Source organism: Oryzias melastigma, linkage group LG23, assembly GCF_002922805.2.
Source record: "Oryzias melastigma strain HK-1 linkage group LG23, ASM292280v2, whole genome shotgun sequence".
NCBI lineage: Eukaryota > Metazoa > Chordata > Actinopteri > Beloniformes > Adrianichthyidae > Oryzias > Oryzias melastigma.
Window position 1 is genome coordinate 12,416,349 of NC_050534.1, and position 26,048 is coordinate 12,442,396.

Below are 26,048 nucleotides of genomic sequence, written 5' to 3' on the forward strand. Positions count from 1 at the left end.
CAAAGACAGACCTCACACTTCTGAGGATTATAATTTATTTAAGTTGAGTTCTTGAGTACAATCGTAAATAATTCCTTTTGGATGTGGTAAACATTCTTTGTGTGCTTTCTAGAGTCCGCTCACACTGACGTGGAGGCGTCAGTCGAACACGTCTCCCTCGTCCGCCGCTATAAGCCGAGACTCCCCGTGATTCAGAGTGAAGAAAGACTCGGGTTTCAGCCCTTTGCGTTCCAGGGCTTCTCTGAGAAGAACCGGTGGCTCCAGGTAGTACTAGATCAAGCAGGAGACACATTTTATTTTGAAAACGTCCATGTTGATTTAGTCTTGAATTTGATGCTGGGATTGTTTCAAACAATGTCACCTTTGTTGTGTTGCTGCTGGAGCGCGTTAACCTCACTCACCTGTTGTGTTAAAGCCACACTTGTTGCTGTTTCAGCACTAACTCATTTAGCCAGCTTTTCCCCTCTAAGCATGTCGGTCACTTGAAACCATTTAAACCACTTTACTGCAAATAGAAGCGCTTCATTTGCAATGCATGACTTCCTCTTATTACATTACACACCGTCATATTGCTCCATACTTAACGCTCAAACGCAGGGGAATAAAGACGGTGTTATTATAAAATAGGGGGGAATACAGAGAAAAAATATATAAAAAACATAAAATAGCACCTTAAATGAACAGTATCTTTACATGTTTTACCACTGACGCTTGTTTTCTAAAGTGTACTTGAATGACTTAGTTTTCAGTATTACCTCATAGGCCAGGGCGAACGTTCCCCAGTGAATCGCTACCGACTGTTTGGCCTGGACGTCCTGATGAATTTCAACGGCCTCCACTGGATCCACGTGCTGTCCCTGCATCACATCCCTGAAACACAAAGAACACCAGGAATGTGCTACAACATGCTCATCGACGGAGTCGGACAGAAACGGACCAGGGATGTTGTTTAGGCACCGATCGGATTCCTTTGATTTTGAGTTTCTGCAGATTCCAAATCCCAATCCAAACTTTGTAAAACATTGAAAAAAAAATGAACGCCTTTAATAAAAATAACCAAGTTCTCTCCTACTTTATTCTGTTATCATTTAACACTTATAGTACTTCTGTAAAGTAGCTTGAACAATCAAGTAAAAATAGTGCAACTATAAACTAGACAAAAATAGTTGACTATTAACTAGTTAGATTAGTAGCTTTTGTAGGTCGTTGTTTGACTTGAGACAAAAACGCTACAGACACTTTCTGTCAATTTAAACATTAATGAAAAGATTTAATAACTCCAAATTATTGATTATCTCACTAACTTTACCGAACTGGTTTGTGTGCCTCATGGTCAAACTCTGGTCATATTCTGCTGCATTTTATGGCAATAAAATTTCATGATTTATTCACAGCATTTTACCATAAAATGTGAATGAATCACTGCTTTTTTTGAATGAATAATGACATTTTACTGTCATAAAATGAAATTTTATGGCCATTTATGGTAATAAAATATTGTGGCAATAAAATAAAGTGATTAATTTATGATATTTCATTGCCAGAACTTTAAACTAACTTTATCTAACCATTTTTGTATTTGTATGCAGCTGTAAACAATATTCTGTTGCGTTTTATGGCAATAAAATGTTATGATTCACCTTTTATTGCCATAAAATGTAAACAAATTTTTGTTTTTTTAAAGAATCAAGATATTTTATTGCCATGTAAAAAGTTGCAATTGAATCACAGCATTTTAGTGGCATTAAATCCAATAATTACATTGCCTTTTAATGGCAATAAAATGTTGTAATTGAATCCCAGTGTTTTATAGCCATAAAAATGTCGTACTTTAATCACAACATTTTATTGGCATAAAAAGCCATTTTATTGTCTTTTTATGGAAATAAATGTTACTATTTATTCAGGATATGTAGATGTCTAGTAGAGTATTTATAATCGGAATGTAACATCCAATTCAGTTCGAGTTTGAAACTACAGGATTGGGCCAAATTTCCGATCATGTGATCGGATGTGGACACACAGAACACACCAGTGCCGACTACCTGGGCTTGTATGCTCCGATAGGGATCGCAGCGAGATCAAACGGTCCAAAACGCCGTCCAATCTCCTGGAAGGACGAACAGTAGCCGGTATCGCCAGCAAAAAAGAATCGATGGTCAGGGCCCAGAACAGACCAGCTGCTCCATAAAGACTAAAAGACAGATGACATGAATTTAACTTAATTTGCATTATTTAAAAAACTATTAGTTTCTCTTGCGTTTTCATTTTCTGCATACCAGCTGTTTATCAGTGTGGTTTTACAACAGAAGTATAATAAATGTCACTTTTCAAAAATGAATTGCCAATAAACCTTGTTATCGTCCCACGGTGTGCGCTTGCTCCAGTGCTGCGAGGGGGTGCATACAAACGTGACCTGGTCGTGACCGGGGACACAGTTCTCCTCCCACCAGTCCAGCTCGATCACATTCTCACAGCCCGACTTTGCCAGCCAGTCCATCAAACCCAGGGGCACGAACCTGCGAAACACCGACGGTAAAAATGATCAAACTTGCAGCTGGTGACTAAAACGGCCTGGGACGGAGCGCACATACCAGCGTAGATCCCCTCCGAAGCGCGCGTTGAGACTGACCACAGAGCCCACATCCAGATGATCATAATGAGAATGACTGATGACCACCGCATCAATCCTCGGCAGCTTTTTCAGAGGTAAACAATGTGAATCAGAGAGAGAAACGACGAGTGGATCGATGTGATGAATGTAAAAAAACACACAAACCTGTTCCACAGTGCAGGGGGGTCCCCTGTAGCGTTTGGGCCCCATGAACTGGAGCGGAGAAGCTCTCTGGCTGAAGACTGGATCTGTCAGAATATTCAGCCCATCCATTTCAACCAGAACAGTTGCGTGGCCCAGCCAGGTGACTCTCATTCCTGGAAGGGAGTCAGAAGGTTGTGGGTTTCTAACGAAGTACGGCTCCATCACCGGGAGCGCACAATCCAGGGCCTGTGGGACGGAATAATGATTTATAGAGAGCGGAGGCTTCCAGACTTTTGCTTAAGGCTGTTCTTACTTCTTTACTCGTTGGCACGTCAGAGTGATTTTTGTCCCAAAGCAGGAACCTCAACAGCATGGAGTGGGAGGGGAAGCGCCATGTTGGCCAGGGGTTAATCCAGCGACCGTGTTTGTCCTGGGCTGATTTAGTCACTTCCTCCTGATGTCAGAGCAAAGACAACTGTTTGGATAATGTAGTACTATAAAGTCTAAAACAAATAAACAGAGAGAAGTCAAAAGTATCTCAAGAAGGTTCAAATAAGAGTTAGAGAGATTATAACCTCCAGGCGATAATCCAGACGAAAACTCTTGCGAGAAGAGCTGCGCTTCCTCTGGCTCTGAGAATTGATTTCTCCGCCTTCTGCGCCTTGAGGAACTCCACCAGCCTAGAAAACAACAACAAAAAACGTGAGTCAAAGTCATGTTTCACTCTAAGGGGGCGTTTCTGCGATGTGTGTATCGATGGTTGATTCATTCAAAGTCGGAGGTGAAAACTATGACATCTGAAGTTTTTACAGTAAAATAAACCATTCAGGCTCCATTGAAAATGTGGCAGTTCAATGGAGAAAAGCAATGAGTTCAAACCAACTGATATTATTGTGTCCAGTAGATGTCCTACTAGAGCGAATGAAGCTTCAAGAAGCTTTACGATGGAGTGAACCAGTTGGATGAAAGGCTTCAAATGCTTCATGAACCTTCATCTATCCACCACTAGATCTGGGTTAGCAAAAAAAATCTTCCAGTTTTCCATGCAAGATTTATTCATTTTAATTGCAGAATTTCTACCTATATTTAGTTTAAAACCATATTTTTTTGCCAATAGATTTTCACACTCAAAATGGGTTTGAAATTAATTTTTTTTTAAAACAAATAGATTTTTTCTAAACTCAAACTTGTGAATCAAAACCGCACTTTTGCAACACTCCATAGAAACTCTTACCTCCACGAGGCTTTTCCTCTCCTCGGGCGCCACTCCCTCTAAAGACCCAGACTTCTCCATGAGTCTCCCACCTCCACACCTTGCATGGAAATGCAGAAGACATGTAAACCCAAACAGCTTCACGGTCTACACAAACACTGAATGACTGTTATTTCCCAGCACAGCCCCGAGCAAACAGCTGACAATGATTTCAGACAAACACCAACAGGTCAGTGAACACAACTGCAAAAGCAGCTGGAAGTTAGATTGGTGGAGTTTGCATGAAAGATCTGATAAGGATCACATCAGCTTCTCTACAATAAAGCGTTTTGTTTGAGGCTGAGCAGACCAGCTGTTATTCAGCTCCACTTTCATGCCAACTTTCTGTTGAATAACAATTAAAGCTCAAATCGTCCAGCAACATCTCTGACGGTTGTTATTCTTGTGCAACACTTAACAGGAAGTAGCAACCGTGGAAATGGATTGCTGAAATGAAGAATGTTTTATAACCAACTGAGACAAAATAATCTAAAAACCAAGAATGTAAAGATCAGTTTTGTTCTCATGCGAATATCACAAACACTTCTACTTCTTTATTTTAGATTAACAAGCAACAAGCTACACGCCCCTGACTGTCCCCTTCTGCATGTGACATATTCATAAAAAACAGAACTTTTTTTTTTTCCAAATGACCGCTTTCTGTTGGTTTTATCTCCATAGCAACCATTAAAATTTTGGTTGGCAGGAGGTGACGAACAGATCTATGTAATTTTTAGAAGAATCAGAAAAAGTAGGATTTCCTTGGCAACTGCGTTTGTTTGTTTACCACGTTCTTATTGGATGTTTTATCATTTTGTGCAGCGTATATCAGAGATTTATGTTTACAGTTTTCACAATATTCTGACAAAAATGTGTGAGCAAAAGGGAAAGTCACTTTTGGGAGCTCGTCATGCAAGCGCAAGTGTTCAAAATCTACGAACTTTAAGACCAAAATTTCCCAAAGATGCTAAAGGAGGTAGGAGGAGATTAAATTTCTAGCTAGTACAAAAGATCTTTTTTTGGTTAATAATGTAAAGAGGTCCATTTGATTGGTCATTATTATTTGCTAAATATTACAAGCTTCCATGAGATTGTTTTAGCATGTGTGTATACATTTAAAGTCCCACTCCGATTACCGTATTTTCTGGACTATAAGGCGCAACTTTTTTCCTAGATTTTGAACCATGCGGGTTTTATAAAATGTGCGGCTATTCTGCTGATTTTTCTTCCACCACTAGGGGAGCTCTAACCTGTAAGTTTTCTTTAGCAAATAGAAAATATACAACAATTGACTAACTGGTAAATATTTTGCCAAAAACACTGACATAGTTTCTGCAGAATGGCAGTTCATCGTGTCAGAGTTGTCATCCATTGTAGATTTTAAGCAACAACTACAAACTTTTTCAAACTTCATTTTCTGTCAGCTCCTGATTCACATGGATTTGAATAGAAACATTCTCACAAATGCAGATTTAGTCTTAATTTTCTTATATTCTCATGTGAAGATCTAACAAGAATATACAAAGGCTGCAACTTCATCTAAGGAGGTGTGTGTGATTTATCTGTGGCTCCACTCAGTATAATGGTGAACCATAAAAACTAAAGCATCACATTCAACAGCCAGCAGTGAAGATGGCCTCTTAAGGGAACTCCATCCATTAAAGCTTGCTGATGATGCACTGAAGCTCATGAATGGACTTCACACACAGACACTGGGATAACAATGGGCCTGCAGTGTGTGTGGATGACAAATGTTTGTGCAGCCACTTGTGCACAGTCACATAAACAACACAAGCACGTGTCAGCAGCATCTACCTACCCAAAGAAGAAGATCTTAAGAGAAACATCTGACTCATGTCGCAACAATAAGCGAGTTCAAACATGTTCTTATCAAATCGCGATCAAAGTCAGAAAATCTTATCAAGCTGATTGGCTATCTGGGTGGAAAAGTGAACGTGCTAGCTTAAACATAAGAACGAAAACTGCATACATGCTTTAGATTCCAAATTATTATTTATTTATCTTTAAATTAAAAAAAACTTACCTGAAAGTGGAGCAAAATGTGGAGCTGGAAGAGGTTTCTTCTAATGTTTTATGTCGCAGTTTTACACCAGTTTGGGCTTCACTTTGAGTTAAAACGGTCGCGAGCGTTTCTAGTTCTCGTTACATCACTGCGGCGCGCGCGCGCTGCGGCTACAGCGAACGTGAGGCCACCGGCGGCGGCGGCGGCGGCGGCGGCGGGAACAATGGCTGCGGGAAGGGTCAATTGGAGCTGCCGCTGCTGATGCTGGGAGTTTTAATCACGGAGCGCCGAGCTTCGCCACTCGGTCGCAGCTTTGGTTCTGTGACGTCGACTCAAATACCTCAGTCACGTGACCACAGAAGTTAAAGGGAGACCGAGGGGGACTTTCAAAATAATAGCCAACCACAACACCTTTTCTTTAAAAAATAAAATATTTAAAAACCAAACCGGAAATAGCTACTACTTATCTGCAGCCTCACACCCCGATTTAAAAAATATTTATAATAAATTCCTATTATTACTACTTGAACACACTCACCTGATGAAGGACCTCTGAACAGAATGGATCCCTAAAAGTCGGTTAAACTTATTCTTAAAAACAAGCAAAAGCTGCAATGGCTTAAAGAAAGCTGGGTCCATTCTTGTTTATTGTACATTACCACGGTCTTATATATCTATATATAAACTAACATTTTAAAAAAGTTACACGTGAAGGAAAAACTGCTATCCGGACATAAAAGCACACTAGTTCTTCCTGTGTGATGCTTTCAAAGACTATCGGAAATTCAAGTCAAGTTCAAGGCTATATCAAAGAAAATCGTATTTTTTATGTTTTTAACACGTTCTTGTGATATTTTTCTCGCGATAAATAACATATATAAAGGAAATTGAGTTTAAATTGTATTTCCGAGTATGTTTTTGTTCAAATCATTGTGGGAGGGAGTCCAAACAAAGGGGTGATGGGAAGTGGGAGTGGGGTTGCCCACATCTCAGAGGCAATTTCGAATGAAATATTGCGACTCTGCAGAAACATGTCCTGGAATATGACTGTTATATATATATATATATATATATATATATATGTATAATTTTGGCTAAAAGCGATGTAACCATAATTAAAAGACCACTGAGAGTACTTTTAAAATAGATCAAAAGATGATCGGAGTAAGACTTTAAAGTTAAATGCCACTTGATACATTTGACTTTAATTGATATTTATATTTAATGAATCCAACTCGTCATGTGTGAGTACTGTATGCATTATTGCAAAAAAACCCATTTGTAATTATGAGTAATTACACTGTCAAGAGATGTCATAAATATTCTAGAAACACTACAAAACTTTACATAGAAAGAAGATATTGTAGATCATTTATTGTGCGAAAGGGGTCAGTAATATGTATTAATCTGAAATAGTTCGACATTTTTCATCTAAATCTTAACACTGCAGTTAAATTGACAGAATTAATCCTAATCAATTTGTTTAACTGTCTGGAGACTATAATAACAAAAAAAATAATAGATTTATCCCTCTTTTTTTCCTTTAGGAAACCCAATTTTATTCATTGTTGCAACAATCCCTTAATAAATCTTCCTAATTGCGTGTATAACTAAATTTTCTTGAACAACAAATTCACACAAAGAAATAGTCAAGGTCGAAAGAAGTTCACTTTATAAAAAAAACTTTCAAGTTAAGTTTGTCATTCCACCTGCTAATCAGTTATTCCTGAAATAAAGAAACAATCCAATTACGTCACAAGCTGAATATATACTTCTGACATTTCATGAATCTGCAGATAAGAAGATAACAGGATAACACATGAATCCTGTAATATCACATAGTTCACATCATTTATGGTGGTAGACAGCATTTACTTTATAAAAGCTAAACTACTAACAAAAAGCACATTTACAAACAAAACTCAAAAATTTGAACTTGGATGGGGACAGAAAAAGTAAAGATGGTTGTTTGTGTATCTCTCAGTGTTCTTTGTGGTCTCCATCTTCCTCCAGTTTTCGGATCTCTGTCTTAAGGTGGTTTATGTTTTCTCGACTGGCTTTCAGTTTGTCTTTTAACTCTGCGATTTCCTGGCTCGTCCTCTTCTTGGCTGCTTCCAGTTTCTCTTTGGTTCTCTGCTCTAGCTCACCAACTGCAGAAACACATAGAAAAGGTTCAAAAGTCAGAAATTAAAACAAAAATAATCATCACATTCAGATGTGACTACTTACACTCAGTCTCATGTTTGTAGGCTCCCAAGGTGAGTTGTCTGGATGAAGTTAGCAGCTGTTGCATCATAGCTGTAGGATCCTGAAATATCTTGGTGGTGGGAAACAAAAACCTTTAAAAATGAGCTGATATTCGGTTATTGGTTCACTATTATCTACGTAAGTCAAGGTACCATTTCATCATAGAATTCAGAGACAACCGTCTTCTTGGGCATGGCACTGGAATCAGACTGGAACAGCTTCAGCAGATGGTACAGAGTCACCTTCAACACAAATACAAAACTTTATTGAGAGAAACAATTTGCACTGTGACATTCAATGTGGAATATTTGAATCCATCTCATATCTTACAGGTCTCTCATTGGGATCTATGAAGAAGATCTTGATGATGATCTCAAACTCCCCCCAGCCTGTCTCTGTGATCTCATAGGGAGGTTTAGTCACCACTAGATTAAAAAAAAGATAAAAGTTGGAATAAATAATAATCACAAACCATGACTCTTCGTGGAAGGTCTAGAAATCAGCTCACCTCTTAGTGGGTTTCCGTAGCTCTCATGGAGCTTGAACTGGATCTTCTTCACATATGCAGACATATCCTAACCCCAGAATATGAATGTTTAATGTTATTATGTATATGGGTCATAAATAAATTAATAAATGTGATCTTCATGTCTTGAGAGAAGCCCATACCTCATTCCTGTAAGGCTTCACATAAACAGTCCACTGATGCGTGTGTCCATCATCCTCTCTCTTCTTCCCAAAGTAGTGGGCAACATTCCCAAATACAATTGGCTTCACTATTGTCACTCCCTGCAATAACACACAACACAAACAAAACATTACTACTCACAAAATGAAGCCAAAAGTAGTGATGGGACAAACACTGGTCTATTGGCAATGTGCCGAGTGTCAAGTCATGTGACCGATTCAGAATGTTTGTCGTTTGAATGCTCTGTGCCAAAATTGCAATATTGTGTTTATGACAAAAAGTAGTTTTTTAATAAGATTAAAACTAAATATTTTGTTTAGGCTTGCAGTTCTTATGAAGAACGAGGATGGACGAGGATGAACATGATCATCAAACACCGTCAGCCACACATCCATAAATGAGAAGATTAGGATTTAAGGATGGACCTTCATATTCTCTATCAAGGGAAATTCCATTAAGACACAAGAAAAAATGTAGCTCCTTCATAAAATTTAAAAAAAATCCCCAAAACGTAAGAATAAATATATTTTTAGTCTGCTTATTTGTATGATTGAACGCTAAAGCTAAAAAAATGCATGCATGGGTTACAAATTGTTATTATTATTTTAAAAATTATTCAACTGAAATTTTATCATAAAACATTGCTATATTTATCGTAGCAATTCATTTTAGCATTCACACAAACAAGGGTTTAAGCTAATTTCACACTCTTTTCATAAACATTGTAACTCAGTAAACAAATTCAGTAAATTAAATTACACAAAGATCAGGTACTATTTTCAGGAAATGACCAAATAAAGAAAATTTGATTCCCAGCATGTAAACTATACATCTCATTTATACTCTATTTACCAGCAAGGATTTTGGAATGACTGCAGAGATATCACCATTGCTGTTTTAATACAGTTTGGTTTATGACTGCCATTACACTCCTCGATGTATCACCATCCAAACACCAACCTAACGCTTTCATCTTCAAAAACGTGGCTAAAGTTAATTTCAGAAGGTTAAACTGTTTACAGGCTGCTTATTTACTGATCCAGGTTCGGTACAGTTACCTTTACACGCCCTCCGGAATCTGGACCAAATTCCGTCATCGTTTTGAACATAGTATCCCACAAAAAAGGAAGGAACACAAACCAAAAATGTTAAGACTCAAAGTTTAATATAACTTTATCAAACGCAGCCATTTAAAGACAAAAGTTGTGACAAAACAGCCCAAACAACCGCTCGAGTAAAAGCGGGCTACACAAACACCGGAAGTTGAGCCTGCGCTGTAATTATTCCGATGGGCAACATGACAGCGAATTGGTTCCGGTCAAAAAAACAAAACGCGCGACTAAGTTTAATTTTATTTTTTGAATGATAGAAAGAAAGAAAGAAAGAAAGAAAGAAAGAAAGAAAGACAGACAGAAAGAAAGAAAGAAAGAAAGAAAGAAAGAAAGAAAGAAAGAAAGAAAGAAAGAAAGAAAGAAAGAAAGAAAGAAAGAAAGAAAAGCAAAAAGCACATTGCCCTTTAATTGTAAAAAAATTAAAAAAATAAAAATTGTAGTTTCCAATAAATATTTTTAAACAAACTTTTATGCCAGGAATGAAATAATTTCAATAAATAAATAAATAAATAAATAAATAAAATCAAAACAAGAGAGAAAGAAAAATTAAAAAAAATCAAAGATATGAAAATGCACTCACAACAATTCCATGATGGGCAGATGTTTAACACCAAACACTTCTTATTACACTACTCTACAGTAGTATTACACTACTGTAGGTCCCTTAGTTAGTTCTATGGCTGCACCAGTTAAAAGCAAATCAGCAAAAAAACAAAAACAAACAAAACAAATAAACTGTGACCGATAAATACAAACACTCTGCTCCAAGTAATGACACCAACATAAAGAAATAATAATAATAATAATAATAAATCCAGAAAACCTCACTAAGGTTGAAAAAGCATAAAACACATCAACACATTTTTTTTTATTATGAATTGATCAATTTAATAATTGAAATAAGTTAAATAAACAGAATTATAGCGATAAATGTTTGTGTGAAATGTTTTAAATGAGTCTTTGATGTAGACAACCCATTCAAGACCTTTTTGCAATTCAGTCCAAACTTTACATTATGCTGAGAACACTGATGTTCAACACATCCTTCAACACCTTTTATTCGACATATTTCAGTCATTTATGGCAGCAGACGTCATTTAATATGTAAACTATTTACAAATGGTATATTTATTAAGACACAAAAATCTTAGCTTAAATATAGACTGAAAAAGAATCCTGGGAAAATAAATATTGTTTGTGATTTCTCAGTGTTCTTTGTGGTCTCCATCTTCCTCCAGTTTTCGGATCTCTGTCTTAAGGTGGTTTATGTTTTCTCGACTGGCTTTCAGTTTGTCTTTTAACTCTGCGATTTCCTGGCTCGTCCTCTTCTTGGCTGCTTCCAGTTTCTCTTTGGTTCTCTGCTCTAGTTCACCAACTGCAGAAACACATAGATAAGGTTCAAAAGTCAGAAATTAAAACAAAAATGATCTTCACTTTCAGATGTAACTACTTACACTCGGTCTCATGTTTGTAGGCTCCCAAGGTGAGTTGTCTGGATGAAGTTAGCAGCTGTTGCATCATAGCCGTAGGATCCTGAAATATCTTGGTGGTGGAAAACAAAAACCTTTAAAAATAAGCTGATATTCGGTTATTGGTTCACTATTATCTACATAAGTCAAGGTACCATTTCATCATAGAATTCAGAGACAACCGTCTTCTTGGGCATGGCACTGGAATCAGACTGGAACAGCTTCAGCAGATGGTACAGAGTCACCTTCAACACAAATACAAAACTTTATTGAGAGAACACTTTGCACTGTGACATTCAATGTGGAATATTTGAATCCATCTCATATCTTACAGGTCTCTCATTGGGATCTATGAAGAAGATCTTGATGATGATCTCAAACTCCCCCCAGCCTGTCTCTGTGATCTCATAGGGAGGTTTAGTCACCACTAGATTAAAAAAAAAAAGATATAAATTGGAATAAATAATAATCACAACCATGACTCTTCATGGAAGGTTTAGAAATCAGCTCACCTCTTAGTGGGTTTCCGTAGCTCTCATGGAGCTTGAACTGGATCTTCTTCACATATGCAGACATATCCTAACCCCAAATGTAAATGTTCATATTTTTGTGTGCATATATAAACTCATAAATGTGGTCTGAACACATATATCTAAGGAGAAGCCCATACCTCATTCCTGTAAGGTTTCACATAAACAGTCCACTGATGCGTGTGTCCATCATCCTCTCTCTTCTTCCCAAAGAAGCGGGCAATATTCCCAAACACAATTGGCTTCACTATTGTCACTCCCTGCAATAACACACGGCATAAACGAAGAATTTGACTCACAAAATGAAAAACATGGCACTTCTGCGCTGAAAAACCTATAAGTTATTCACTTTAAAATAATTCCAGTCTGGTTATTGTAACCGATACAGGTTCTGCTGTTACCTTTACGCGCCCACCGGAATCTGGGCCAAATTCCGTCATTGTTTTGAACACAATATCCAACAAAAAAGTTTATATTTAACACAAACTGAGAGTTAAAACTCAATGAGTGTTTTCACTTTACCAAACGAAGCCATTTAAAGCTAAAGTCGCCGCTCTAGAGGACCAAAATACTCAAGGACCGGAAGTGAGTCCGTCCACGAATTTGTTCCGCCGGGAAACAACTAAAAAACTTGATTCAAACAGAAAACTAAACGCAAACATTATTTCCTATTCATTTGTTTGGGGTAAAAATAAATGGAGATCAACCATTCTCTTTAACTTTAATGATTATAATTACTGTGTTTAAGTATAATTCTAGTTTATGCAATTTTGACAAACTTGGAAGATTTGTTAAGACAGAAAATATAAATGAAATGATGAAAAAAAAAAATGAAAACAGAAATAATTAAAAACATTTTATTCAAAGAAATGACAATGAACTCACCAGGACTCCATCAAGGCACATGTACAACACCTCTTAATAAACCAGTTCTACCTGGTTTTTCCTCCACCAATCAAATCAGTGCAAAGAAAAAATATATACATCAACCAATATACAAACGCTGCTCCAAGTTAACAGAAAGACCCTGCTTATCTGTTTAACAGAAATGTTACTTTTTTTTTCCAGAAACCTGCTTTGGATTGTGTATCTTACAATAACATTTTAGAAATCTCAAGTAATCAGTATTAAAATGCAAGAAATATTTAAAAAAAATCCCCCGTATTTAAAATGTGTCCATGGATCTTGCTTGATGCAGAGGTCAGACACACTGGTCGTCAGCGGGACGTGTAGACCTGAGGACACTTACCTTGTTTGCAGAGAAGGAAACTTGCAGAATGACAACCAAAATCCAAAACTCCACAGATGCTTTTATGTGACACCAAATAAGGCTGACCTTAAAACTAAACTTTCCAGATTTTTAGGGGAGTTTCTCCAGACTCCCAGAGAAAGAGAAAATGTTCTACTTTTCAACACAAATTTAACAATACAAAATATGCTAGTTTAAATAATAATAATAAAAAAAACCCTCAAGCTTCTTTGACTCATTTTCTTCACCTTTTTTTAACATGCATGCTTTACAAATCGATTAAAACATTTTGTATTATTTGGAGAAATTCAAACTGATAAATGAATCAAAACAGTGTCACATTAAAAATATGCAGTGGTTTTTGTTACTTAGGACTTAAGTTCATTTGACATAAAAACAAACACTAAAACTCTCCAGATCATAACACCCGTCATGTTTATAAATTGAGATCATGCCAACTTTATATACAGTTGGAATCTTGGTTCCATTTCCAGTTAACGGTGACAAAATTTTGCAAAACGCTAAAAAACACATTCACAAAAGTGACTTCACATGAGGACCTTAAGCAATTTTCCCTTAAGTTGAAACCATATATGCATTAACTGATGAATAACAATCATTTTTGCTGCATCAGTGCATTAAAATGTCATTTAAAAATCAGAAACCCATTCTTATTTTAGCTCACAGTGGGGGTTGAAACCCGCTTTTTCCTCACATGAGAGTTTGAACATGTCCATTTACGCTCTCATTTAACAAAAATACATTCATCTGACTTTTGTCTTTAGTGGTAACAGATCTACCCAATTTAAGGAAAATCTAACATTTCTTTTGTAAAGCTTAAGATTTTTGTGAATTGGATTCCAATCCAAACACACATTTCATGTAAATGAATCGGTTTCATGTGCAGAGGAATTCACCAAATCCAGAGCTACCTCGTAAACATTTTTATTACAACACCATCTAGTCTTTAATCGAAAAAAGCAAACACTTACATACTAACCATGAAGAGAATGAGCGACACAGAAGACAGGAGAAGGAAAAACATCAAACATGAACCCTATAAAAACGTCTCTAAACTGAATGTACATAATACAATGAAGAAAAAAGCAAAATAAAAAACGTAATGTTTGTCTTTTTTGTGAATTGCTTAGCCGTTTTATTTATTTTTTTGCAAGGAAGCGTCACATACTCTTCATGTCAAATAAAACAAAAGTAAAAGAGCTTTTGGAAAGTTTTTTTTTCTTTAGTTACGGTAAGTAAAGACATGTGGAGAACAAAGCCTTACACATATCGGGTCCTCCTTCCACTGTCAGGCTGGCAACAGACAGAGAAGGATGGGTGGAGAAGGAGAAGAGAAATGGAGAGGGGGTGGAGGAAGAGACGGTGGATGTGTCTTGTCCGGTCATGCAGGGTGAGCAGGGGCCGTGGTGGCGGTGGACTGAAAGTGTTCCTCCTTTCTCTTCCTTCTGTCCTTGATCCTCGTTAGCTGAAATGTGTCAAAACGAAGGGTGGAGTTTGGTTTCGAGCCAGCCTGAGAGTGAACACTTCTCCCACTCACCATTAAACCGCTACACTAGGTGTAGTCTAGACTAAGGCTGGGTTCAATCCACCATCATTTAGAGTCTTTGGTTTCAGTTCATTTAAAATGTCTTGAAAAATTGAGGAATCATTCTCATTTAAAGAAACCAGGCTCACTCTGTTGATCGTGTACTGTCCCCAACCCTAGCAAAGACACCAACATGTCATGCAATAACGTTTCTTTGAATTTCACCGTCAGATACACTCACACGGTAACAGTATGTCAGATCACATGTGCTAAAATACTGCAGGTCTAAACTGTATGCATGCAGAGGAAACAGATCTTATGTCACACACAAAACTTTGAAACCAAAAAGAAACAATAAAGGTAACGAGGATATATATTGGAGTATGTACTGTGAAGATATAGTACTATTACCAGGACAGACTTTGCTATGAGTGATATTTTTAAATTTATGGTCAACAACTATGGAGCAGAAACATCCAAATTGATACTTAACAAAACAAAAGCATTGGTGGAAATTTGAACAACAAAGGGAGACAGAGGAAATGCAGAGTTCCTTTACTGTCACTGGGTCTAAGAAAGGACTGACCGACCTAAAACCTACAACTACTAATGAGAACCAGTAGAAGGAAGTGAGGCAGAAAAAGATAGTACAGTGTTCCCTCGCTGTATCACTTTTCTAAGTACAATTTTGCATGTTTTTTTTTCTTTTTTTCTTCTTCAATGCGTTATTTTCAGCCAATCGCAATCAGAGTCTTGTTTGGACTTATTTGTTGTGTTCATGTCTGTCTGGGAAAAGTGAATAAAACATCTGTAATCTTAGTTTGTGGATCGTAGATCTTGTGGGTCATTTATGGGAACGAGGGAACACTGTAAACAAGGATGAGAGTAGCTGGGCAGCCCCACTTCCTAATACACCATCTTCATACTCGATTTCTTCCTGGCAACATATTTTTCTTTTTATGTTCGTCTTCCTGTCAAACTTATAACTGGGTCAGGTTTGTTTTTCTGCCACTAAGGAGGGCACCAGTATATTTATCACATCTCAGAGGTCAAACTGGATATAATATAATTTCAGGAAAAATCACAAATATTCATGAGCTTTGAAGACAAGTATTTTTTTAGCATAAAATGTCAATCAATTTTACAAAAACAACACTTATAGGAGGGGTAGATTGACAGGATGTATATTCTACCATATTTTCATTAATGAGAACAAATTATGTTTAAATATTTCAAATACTAATGACTTCTTACAAATTTTTGACTTATAAAAGCTCAAAATTACAACTGTAATCAATTGCCATGAAACTTCTCTTTATTATAAGAAGAGATAAAAGGCTGTGAGTAACTAAACATTACAAATAGCTACACAAAAGAAAAGATTAATGAATCATATGTCATTTTCATGTAAACATTATATGTGCAGCAGTGTCTTTACAACAGGAAAACAGACAGGAACCGAACTGGAGTGGAGCTGCCTATCAAGAACACCAAACCGGAATGAAGCTTTGATCAGCTAGAATGCTACACAAACCATAAAATGTATTTACGGTTTACAGTTACATGTAAATTGTGGCATAATTTCTTGTAGTCATCAAAATTATAAAACGTTCTCTTGAAGCTCTAATTACAAAATAAAATGTATATCCTTTTTATGCAGAATGATCAATAAAACGTTATTTTATAGCTGAGTATTAGCTAGTTTTTGTTTTCAAACACTGTAAATACTAGGACTGGGTTGATGAAATCGATTAATTGATCTAAGCTTAACAGATCAATAATCAATCCATAAAAGTAGAGATTGAAATAACGCACAATGACAGTCCGCTAGCTTGATGCTAACATATAATGAGATTTCCTATGGGATGGCTAATGCTAATGCTTTAGACAGCAGTTTTTTTAGAAGCTCTGGTTTGACCAGAGCTGCTGCACACAATTTTGCAAATAGCCCGAGGATGGAGCACAGATAAAACTTATTACAAACACACTGAACTGTTGCATGGTAGTATGAGCACAAAACAGCTTAAGCATAACTGGACACAACAAATTGTCAATTATTATATGATTGGCATCCCATTCTTGCTCAGATGGACAAACTTTTGACATGGCATGTAAAACTTCTACTTTCTTTTATTTAACCAACAAACTTTTTTTTTAAATCAATAATTGCAGTAAAAAGTTTACAATTTTGGCGATCCATAAAGCCTTGTACCCACTGGAGATTTGACAAATGACTGCTTTTAAAAACATTGGACCAAATTCAAAGTACATGATTTTCTTTCAACTGTGAACTATGTTCTCATCAAAAGATGCTTTTCTTCACCTTATGACCATTACAGCTGACATGTCAGCCTTGAAACACCCACTCCCATCTTTTGATCTATTGTAAAAGCATTCACAGTGGTCTTTTAATTAAGATGATGCCGTTTTTAGCCTAAATCAAAAACCTGTGTGGTTCTCTCTGACATAGTTTCTGTAGAGCAGCAGGAGTTGATTGTGGGTGGTGCATAGCAACAGACTTCTCCATCTTTTTGCTGAGAGCTTTATGTTTACATGCTCTCTTGCTAGCTTACCGGCCCTCAACATCCCTCTGACCTAAAATTACAATTAGTGGCGAACAATACTGGGAGTTTTGAGCCAAATGGCAGCTCAAACGAGGAAAACGAAGACATACATGATCATCAAATAATCTACAAATGGATGCATAGGAATGGAGCGGCCCACCAAATGGGTTCTCAACGCCAAAAAAAAAAGCTTTAAATTAAAGCTTTAATTAAAACAGCATTTTTTTTTGCTGTTCCTGATTCACAATGATTTGAAAAAATATATATATATAAAAAAATATATATATACCCAGAAATGCTGTTTTGAGCATTATTTTCTTTATATAAATCATCAGGAAAATACCGTGAAAACCATATTAAAAACATAGTTTTGATCACAATGGGGCCCATAAAAATAGCAGTATTAAAATGTTAAGCAGTTTTGTTTGGACAAACCCGACTGTTATTAAACGGGTTGATGAGAACTGAATAAAAACCTCTTATTAGGAAAATCTTGTACTGTGAATTTGGCTTTTAGTGACAAGAAAATGCATTTCCAGTTTGCAAAGACTTTTAAAATACTGTTTTTAACACAACAGAAGGAAAATAAACATTTTTTTTAATTAATGTACAACATTACTATTAAGGGGTCCCCAAGGGACAATCTCACAAGTGGAAAATTGTGTAAGCAAAAGACTGCATAACAGAGCAGAGATGACATCAACTCAGCTAGCACTGAATGCTAATAATCAGCACATCTGCTGCATATAAAGTTCAGCAATTCTGTAAATTAAACCTCCCCTGGTAATACTTCACAGCAATAGGGACACCAACAAATGAGGAGAACTATAAATTGTGTGTCCGCTATGTGAAAAGAAAATAAAGTCTTTGTTTAAAAGTGAATCGAGTCGTTTACATGTGCGGCGGATGCGAAGTATTACTTGGGGTTCAGGCCAACTGTACAGAAAGGCTGAAGGTTTCCTGCTACTTCCTGGACTCCTAAATCTGCACATATCTCTACAGTGGAAAACATGAGCACATTATAAACAGTCTTTCAACTGCAAGTCCAAAATGCATACAAGTTGGCATGTTGTTCAACATGCAAGTCATACAGTAAAGACAAAATAGTCCACTCTGAAAGTAACATTATTATTATTGCCATTATTAGAATCCTGACAACAACAACAACCACAGACAGGGAGCCACAAGTCTCACAGCTTAGCCTTAAAATTGCAATCAATTTAAATAGAACAGCAACAAATTGCTATTATATTACTCATACAAGCTGCTGACACATTTTTTAAATATTGTGTGCATTTATCAAACATTACTTATTAATCAGACAACACATACAAACACTGAGGCTTACTGATGTGCACCGAGTGTGAGAAAGTTGATTGATTTGTCTGTACAAGCTAAATACGGTCTTCTAGGATTTATAGGCTTGCATGTTTTACACATTTGTCTGCTTCAGCACAACCCAATTCAGCTCACTCACTTTGAATGAGTAGAGTCATTTAAAACGGCAAATAAATGAATAAAACACGCAGAGATCAGGATGGACAAATACCAGCATGAAAGCTAAAAAAGCATGACAACAAAATGAAAAAGAAAAAAAAATTAAAACCTACTACACACTTAAACACATTCATTATTCCATGTTCACATGTGGTTCTTCCATCCGAATAATTTGCTCTTAACCCTTTGGAACCTGGGGGCTAAAACCCAGTTTTTCTCTACTTTTGAACTGACATCTGTATTTTCAATTTCTGTATTTGGTATAATTTTAATCAGTACAACCTGATCTATGAGACACTACCGTTATTTAGTCATTTTTCCATGTTGTATTCACACACCAGACAAAAATAAATAAATAAATAAATATAAATCGAGCTGGATTTCACACGTTCTGCTCAGCTGGAATCATTCACAGGGGGCGTGTCTGTCTACTCTGAACTGATTGGTTCCAGCGACCTCAGTGGGCGGGACTTTCGTGGGGAACAAGACTTTCCGGGATTTTCTCTTTGTTGTAGAAAAATCAATGTCAGTCCCAATCTCAAAATAAAACAACGATCTGCTTCCTTGTTGCAAGATTTCCGCTCTGCGCTACACCCGCTGGATTAACATTCATCTTCCGCTTTATTTATTAAAATAAAAGATCGCTTTTGTCCAAAACTACAAATAAACCCCCTATTCTCCATTTAATTCAATACAGTATCAACCATAAAATATTAAACTAAGCTTACGTTTATTTTAGACTGGGTTTATCACGTTGATCTCACAGCCGAAGGTTCCAAAAGGTTAAATTACAAATATATTGCATATTATTCTGAAGCAGGTGTATAGTCCAATCAAATTAACAAAAACACAATTTTAAAAAATGTAATTAAATTTAAAATTCATTTCTTGACATTAAGACTATGACCAACATGTTTTGTAAAGACCTGTAAACATAAATAAATACAAGCTTTTGCAACTGTAAACTATTGTTCAGAGAAATCCACTAAATTCCAACTTAATATCCCTTAAAATTAAGCTAATTGAAATTTGATTACATCTACTAGTATCTGTGTGTATAGTAAAAGTGCAACATATAAAAAAATAGTTATACATTATGCACAATGGTTCTCAAGTTTAGGTCATGCAGAATATTTCAAAGTCAAATTAGCAGACTCAACAACTGTAAACACTAAATCATACTGGATGGTTTTAATGAGATGAAATACTTCCTTAAAAAACCCAATAAGCTGAAAAAATACTCATTTATGAAGCTGTCAAAATGTTACACTATGGACTTTTGTAACCATGGAAACTGCACTGTTTAACAAACAGGATCTTTCCAGCTCTGAGATAATAGTTACAACAAGAATGCATTCTGTATACAGAAGCAACTCAGTTTTTAGGAATGTGTAACATCAAATAACAATCACACAATTTGGAAACCTGATAGAAATATCAGCATACCACATTAGAAAACACAAGAAGCATGAACATGTGCATTTTTGTTAACCTCAAAGTTTTACAATGAGGTGCAAATATTCCAAAGTGGTCAGTTTGTTTTGGTTAAAACATACAAATTGGACATGTTTTCAGATTAAGTAATTTACAACATATAGCATCATTACATTGTATGTTTTGGCATCGAAAAAGGCATATGTTAACAATTATTCATTTTTTAAGTTTTAGCACTGCTTTTTATTTTATAATTTTTTTTGTAAAAATTCAGTATAAAACATTAATATCAAAAATGGTATTAAACTTGCCCACTACTAAGAAAAACCTGAACCTGCTCTACACACACTACAAAATATTTATTTTTTCATCCAACACCCGACAAACAGATAAAAGACACCAAACTCCAATAGTCACAGTGAGGTAAACATTCACACTTTACAAAATACAATTCAGTCCAATCGTAAACTTGATATAAAACCCGGAGAAATACTGATTATAATGATCCACCAATAACATCTAAAGTTTAAAACATTTTTCAAAGACTGAACTGGAAGCAGCACCTAACCAGACTACAACAGACACGTTTCAGACTATTTCATTGTGATGTTTTGTTGAAATGTAAATACAGAAACATGTAAGTTTGTTTGGTGGTTTACCTGTCTCTGAAGCCTGCTGAAGAAAAAGTTAAATCCACAAAGTTGCTAACTGAAGTTGGAAGAACTACAGATTTACTGTGCATTCACTTGATTTAGATAACATCTCATTAATGAATTTACAGATGACTTACCTGACACCTACCTGAAGCACCAGTCTCTCCAGCTTAACTCTCCTTCTCTTCATCAAATTATTTCTTAATAATTTATCTACTACCTAAAGACAACATAATAAATTCAACCTAGGTGCTGCACTTGACTTAAATCATAAGAAATGAGGAGGAGAAGCTATTTTTCTTTCTTTTAACCCTCGTGTTAGACCGATTAAAGTCTGATACAAAAAAAGACAAGTCAGTCGACTCACCTTCCTTCCTGGCTAACGGTGGCGATATTCCCTCTCCCGCTCTCTTTCCCTGTCGCGGTCACGGTCCCGTTCGCGATGGCGATCACGCTCGCGGCTACGCTCTCTGTAATAATCCTCGTGCCTGTCCCGACTGCGGGACTTGTGTCTCCGGCTCTTTTCTCGGGAGCGGCTGTGGTCACGTTCTCTAGAACGCTCACGTCTTGGAGAATAAAAAGCAATATTAGGAAATATTAGCAATATTAGGCTTCACTGAGGGATGTTTTTTTTATATTACCTTGATACAGAGCCATAGCTTTTTGACTCAATGCCGTGAAGACAGTCCTGTAAAGAACTGATAAGAACCTTACAGCGGTCATCTGCTGAGACTTTGGACTGCTTAATCAGACTGATCGCTGTCACCAAAGTCTCTATCGCGCTGCCATAATCAGCTGAAAAGAGAACACAAGGTTTTAAAAAAGAGGAATTTTCTTTACTCTGAGAATAACTAAAGGCAGCAGCATTACCTGCGCTGGCATCAGACACAGCTCGAGATATTGCACTGGAGGAGATGGCTCTATTCCTGTTCATGATCTCCTCAAACTCTGCTTCACTCAATGGCGCCCGCGATGAGTCCATGTCTCTGCAAGGTGCCATAGAAAAAGATCACATCTGCAACCTCTGGAGGAAAAAAAATGGAAAAAAACTGGTGTGGCATTCTTACCGGCCTCCAGGGCCGTAGTCTCTCTCGTATGGTGGCGGCCGTCCGTAATGGTCGTTTGGCCCGGGAGGTCCTCGGCTGTCGTTAGGGGGCATGCTGTTGTTGCCAGGTGGGGGGAAGAAAGCAGGATTCACATGAGGAGCAGGTGGAGGAGCACCTGGAGGAGGGCCTGGCAAATGTGGGGGTGGGGCCAGAGCCATAGGTGGTCCGATAGGGCCCGGAGGACGAGGAGGAAAGGGTCCTGGAGGAGGTGGGCCTTGCTGAGGGGGTGGGGGACCAGGAGGAGGACCGTACCCTGGAGGAGGGGGGCCTGGAGGAAGAGGTCCCAACGGAGGCTGACCAAACTGGCCAGGAAAGAGAACAGGGGGAGGAGGTCTGTCACCACGATTGGGAGGGCCTGCGAGGGGAGGGGGCAAACCCTGGCCAGGTGGTGGTCCAACAGGGCCAGGGGGGCCAGGAGGACCAGGGGGAGGACGGGGAAGACCCTGCATTCCGCCTATGAATTCAGTAGTAGCAAAAACAAAATAAGGTAAAGATCTCCGTTCAATCCCACATTAACTTTAGAGCAGCAAAGATGTCTCATTGACTAAAACTAACCAGGAAAGTGGGGTGGTGGGCCTCCAGGGCCTATGGGGCCAGGAGGGAAGCGATCTACTCCAGAACCAGGAGGACCAGGAAACCGGCCTCGCCCTCTGTTGCCCATTGAGAAACCAGAGCGGTGTCCTGAACCAGGAGGACCAGCTTTACCTTCCCCTGACATCTGGCCAGACTGAGTACCTGGAGAAATCAACCAAAAGCAAACGGTTTCAAATGGTTTATAATACATTTTTATTTGTAGCAAAAACTATTTTTGTGACAAATTCAACCTGGAACACTTACTTTTACGTGACTGCATCTCAAACTGGCTGAGGGACTGTTTATTGCACGGTGTGACGATAGGATTCTGACCGTGGAGCTCTCTCTTTGACAGCAGGTCCATTAATTTCCTTGATGATCCCTCAGAACCAACACACACAAGAGCAAACCTGCAGGAAACGAGCACAGGAGATCCTGTCATACTTACGCAAAACAAAAACATTCTAGTTATTAAAATTTGAATTAATTAGACCACTGGGTGCTTTAATTCTTATACATTTTGTAAACTCAAACCGGCCAGCTTCAAACTAGATAATAGTATGGGCAACGTTAATCATATTCAAATTTGAGGTATGAAAAGTATTTTATTTCTTAAGTTTTTCTTCAATCTCTGATAGAAAATGTACAAACTCAGTATACACATGAGGTCAAACTAAAATGCAATAACCGCATGACTTGTAGTAATGGTTTCCTACACCTATGAATCCTCCGTGAGGTTAGTTTCTTTACAATTATCATAACATAAACTACATATAAAACAATTTAATAATGTATTACGTATTATGTAATAACAATTATTGACAGTCCTCACCCTTTTGACTGGCCATTAGCCCTGTTTTCAAAGAACTTTATCTCAAGCACATCACTAATGCCTATTGAACGAATGGCTTCAGTCAGGTCCTCATCTGTTGTCCACTGTAGAAAAAAACAACAGTAAAAAGAGACAAATTAGTATTTATATAATAGCATTTAGTCTGAATTGAAAAAGAAACTATATATTCTCTAATTCGGATGATGAAAACCCACCCATGTAAGGTTTCCGATGTACAGGGCAATCCTTTTGCCTGTATAGGTGTACACCACGTTGGGCGGGGCGTTCTTCCCTCCTTCAGACCCGCCGGACGCAGGCATTGAATCCATGTAGTCCCGGTCTTCTGGAGCATCTCCATTATTGGCAGATGGGGATATCACATCATCGTACAAGTCAATCTGCTCGTGAACTGGATACTCTGATTCCTTTTAAAATAAATAAATACAATCAATATGTGGGGATTAATACCACAAGAGTCTAAAACTGGACCAACAATTACAAATTTGGGATGTAGAGATGCTTTTATATTATTTATAATAATATACTGAGGTGTAAAGATGAATTGACTTAATCAAGATATAGATTATATTCCTACAATCCAACTACATTGATCTGTTTGAGGCAAATTGCTAATCAAATCGACCTATTCCATAGTAAAATCAAAATCAAATAAATAGATTATATAAATAATGGGAAATGCCATTTAGATAGGTTCATTTTACTATAACATAAAAAGTACCAAGTGCATCAGAAATGATCAAGCCATTATTACAGCACAATGTGTGTAAACACTTAAATTTGCTAACACATGAGACCATACAGTGTGGCAGAATGCTCTAATAATGTTCCATTTGTGTTATTTCTATGTGGAAAAACAACAGTGGGCTGAACTTGATAAACCTGAAATGTGAATGGATTTGCCATTAATACTGGAACACATTTTTAATTTACAGGTTTTTCTTATCTTCCAAGAAATAAAAATAATCTTTATTTTTTTTACCTGAACTGTTCAGTACCATGTATTTTTCTCTGAGTCACACTGGTTGAAATTTTGGCAATAGATTGATTTTAGGTCGTGAATTGGATCGTAAAAAAAAGAGCTTATCTTGACTAAAAATCATATTGTCAACCACAAATTATGATACGACTTAATTGGCTGCTAAAATGAATTGTTAAACCTCTACTAAATATGAACAATTAGCTAAAAGATTTAATAAAAAACAGGATGTTCACTTAAGACTAAATCTATTTGAATACATTGTTTATCAATAAACCCTTATTTGGCTCCACTTTTTCTGAAAAATAGCTGTTGGAAACAACCACATATGCACATCAAGAACAGCAAAGGATTTTATCAAAAAGGAAGCTTGAGCTACAATAATAAATTTAAATGCAAAAAGCAGAAGTGACTATAAAACAACAAATTAGAGTAATAAAATAACTGTAATCAAATTTTAAACAGCATTTTTTAAACTACGTTTACCTTAAGTGAAATATATTTGGTTTGAACCTCTGTATAGTTAGGGGCTTTTATTTTAAATGAATAAACTCATGGGGAGACAAGCAGCAGTAAACAACTAGAACTAATATTTATGAAGTCACTGCTCCTGAACAATTTTGAATACTTAAAAAAATAAAACATTTATTTTAAATGTTTAGTTTTGAAAGAAAAACCCCAATACGCAAATTCTCTCAGTGAAAGAGAGATTTGCAGGTAAGCTGTGACCGAGCAGTGTAAAGGGGGCGTGTTTTTTGGCGCGTGCGCAAAAAATAAAAAAAAAAACATCCGCCATGCAGGTTCAATGCCCGACCCAACCTGTTGCAGGAGTGGAACCCATTTAGCTTATGCAGTGCATATTTTTCACGTTTTTTTTAAATAAAAGAACACCAAGCTATATTTAGTCCAAACCAATACCCATTTACAAAATAGTGAACCAAATTAACGCATGAAGCTAACTAACATCAGCTAGCTGGTGTAACTGCGTTTATTTGGTTTAGCAGTCTCCCTCGTCAGAAGAAAAAACACACACGCTGCGGCCTAAACGCGCGCTACACAAAACAAGGCTGTGAGAAGCTGTGCTAATGTACAATAATGTACATAACGTAAAATTAACCTATACTGAACTCAACACCGGCTATTTACTACTATCTGGACCAAAAAACGCACATTTATTGCACACGGGTTAGCTGGGTTACAAGCACGCAGCCTACAAACAGAGGCCTGCATGCTAAAGAAGCTAGCATGACCATTAAATTACAACACTTTCCATCATACCGAAACGACTATAGCAGAAATTTAAGGAAAAAACAGCAAACTACTGAACAAACTCGTGAATATTTGATTTTAATACCTGATTAAATTCCTCTTCTACGTCGGCGTAGATGTCGATGTGATCCACACCGTCCGCCATTTTCCTCTGCTTCGCCTCCGTCCGCTTGGCGGTGCAGATAGAAGAGCTACAAACAATAACCCCAGGAGGTGCAACAGCGCCCCTGCTGGTCGCATTTACTTACT

The 26,048-nt window shown here is 37.1% G+C and overlaps 4 protein-coding genes and 1 long non-coding RNA gene across 7 annotated transcripts; 1 reads left to right on the forward strand and 4 right to left on the reverse strand.

The window, feature by feature from the left end:
* Positions 1-18: 18 nt before the first annotated feature.
* napepld (N-acyl phosphatidylethanolamine phospholipase D) lies at positions 19-6,706 on the reverse strand. Of its 2 annotated transcripts, none has more exons than XM_024292090.2 (10): positions 6,572-6,706; positions 3,993-4,071; positions 3,334-3,438; positions 3,072-3,212; positions 2,780-3,004; positions 2,595-2,698; positions 2,354-2,519; positions 2,046-2,194; positions 756-870; positions 19-270 (listed from the first exon to the last, which is right to left on the reverse strand). In XM_024292090.2, the coding sequence occupies exons 1-10, from the start codon at positions 6,670-6,672 to the stop codon at positions 139-141; spliced, it is 1,317 nt and encodes a 438-aa protein (XP_024147858.1). In that variant the 5' UTR covers positions 6,673-6,706; the 3' UTR covers positions 19-138. The 2 variants fall into 2 exon arrangements, with proteins under 2 accessions (XP_024147858.1, XP_024147868.1); XM_024292100.2 differs by lacking the exon at positions 6,572-6,706 and adding an exon at positions 6,055-6,388 and having other exon boundaries at positions 3,993-4,072.
* Positions 4,803-9,531, forward strand: LOC118598085. Its single transcript, XR_004947182.1, has 2 exons — positions 4,803-4,986; positions 9,289-9,531. It is a non-coding gene; the product is annotated as an uncharacterized LOC118598085 (long non-coding RNA).
* Positions 7,683-10,256, reverse strand: LOC112158661 (YEATS domain-containing protein 4). The gene is made up of 7 exons (XM_024292120.2): positions 10,027-10,256; positions 8,950-9,069; positions 8,789-8,855; positions 8,611-8,705; positions 8,433-8,522; positions 8,263-8,350; positions 7,683-8,183 (listed from the first exon to the last, which is right to left on the reverse strand). The coding sequence occupies exons 1-7, from the start codon at positions 10,075-10,077 to the stop codon at positions 8,014-8,016; spliced, it is 681 nt and encodes a 226-aa protein (XP_024147888.1). The 5' UTR covers positions 10,078-10,256; the 3' UTR covers positions 7,683-8,013.
* An 857-nt stretch (positions 10,257-11,113) lies between these two features.
* On the reverse strand, positions 11,114-12,775 carry LOC112158683 (YEATS domain-containing protein 4). Its single transcript, XM_024292153.2, has 7 exons — positions 12,481-12,775; positions 12,220-12,339; positions 12,062-12,128; positions 11,882-11,976; positions 11,705-11,794; positions 11,535-11,622; positions 11,114-11,455 (listed from the first exon to the last, which is right to left on the reverse strand). The coding sequence occupies exons 1-7, from the start codon at positions 12,517-12,519 to the stop codon at positions 11,286-11,288; spliced, it is 669 nt and encodes a 222-aa protein (XP_024147921.1). The 5' UTR covers positions 12,520-12,775; the 3' UTR covers positions 11,114-11,285.
* Positions 12,776-14,257: 1,482 nt separating this feature from the next.
* On the reverse strand, positions 14,258-26,048 carry cpsf6 (cleavage and polyadenylation specific factor 6). Of its 2 annotated transcripts, none has more exons than XM_024292142.2 (10): positions 25,885-26,048; positions 23,749-23,958; positions 23,534-23,637; positions 22,966-23,111; positions 22,684-22,863; positions 22,090-22,582; positions 21,893-22,008; positions 21,664-21,817; positions 21,390-21,588; positions 14,258-14,814 (listed from the first exon to the last, which is right to left on the reverse strand). In XM_024292142.2, exons 1-9 carry the CDS (start codon positions 25,942-25,944, stop codon positions 21,402-21,404), a joined length of 1,650 nt encoding a protein of 549 aa, XP_024147910.1. In that variant the 5' UTR covers positions 25,945-26,048; the 3' UTR covers positions 14,258-14,814; positions 21,390-21,401. The 2 variants fall into 2 exon arrangements, with proteins under 2 accessions (XP_024147910.1, XP_024147901.1); XM_024292133.2 differs by having other exon boundaries at positions 22,090-22,591; positions 25,885-26,047.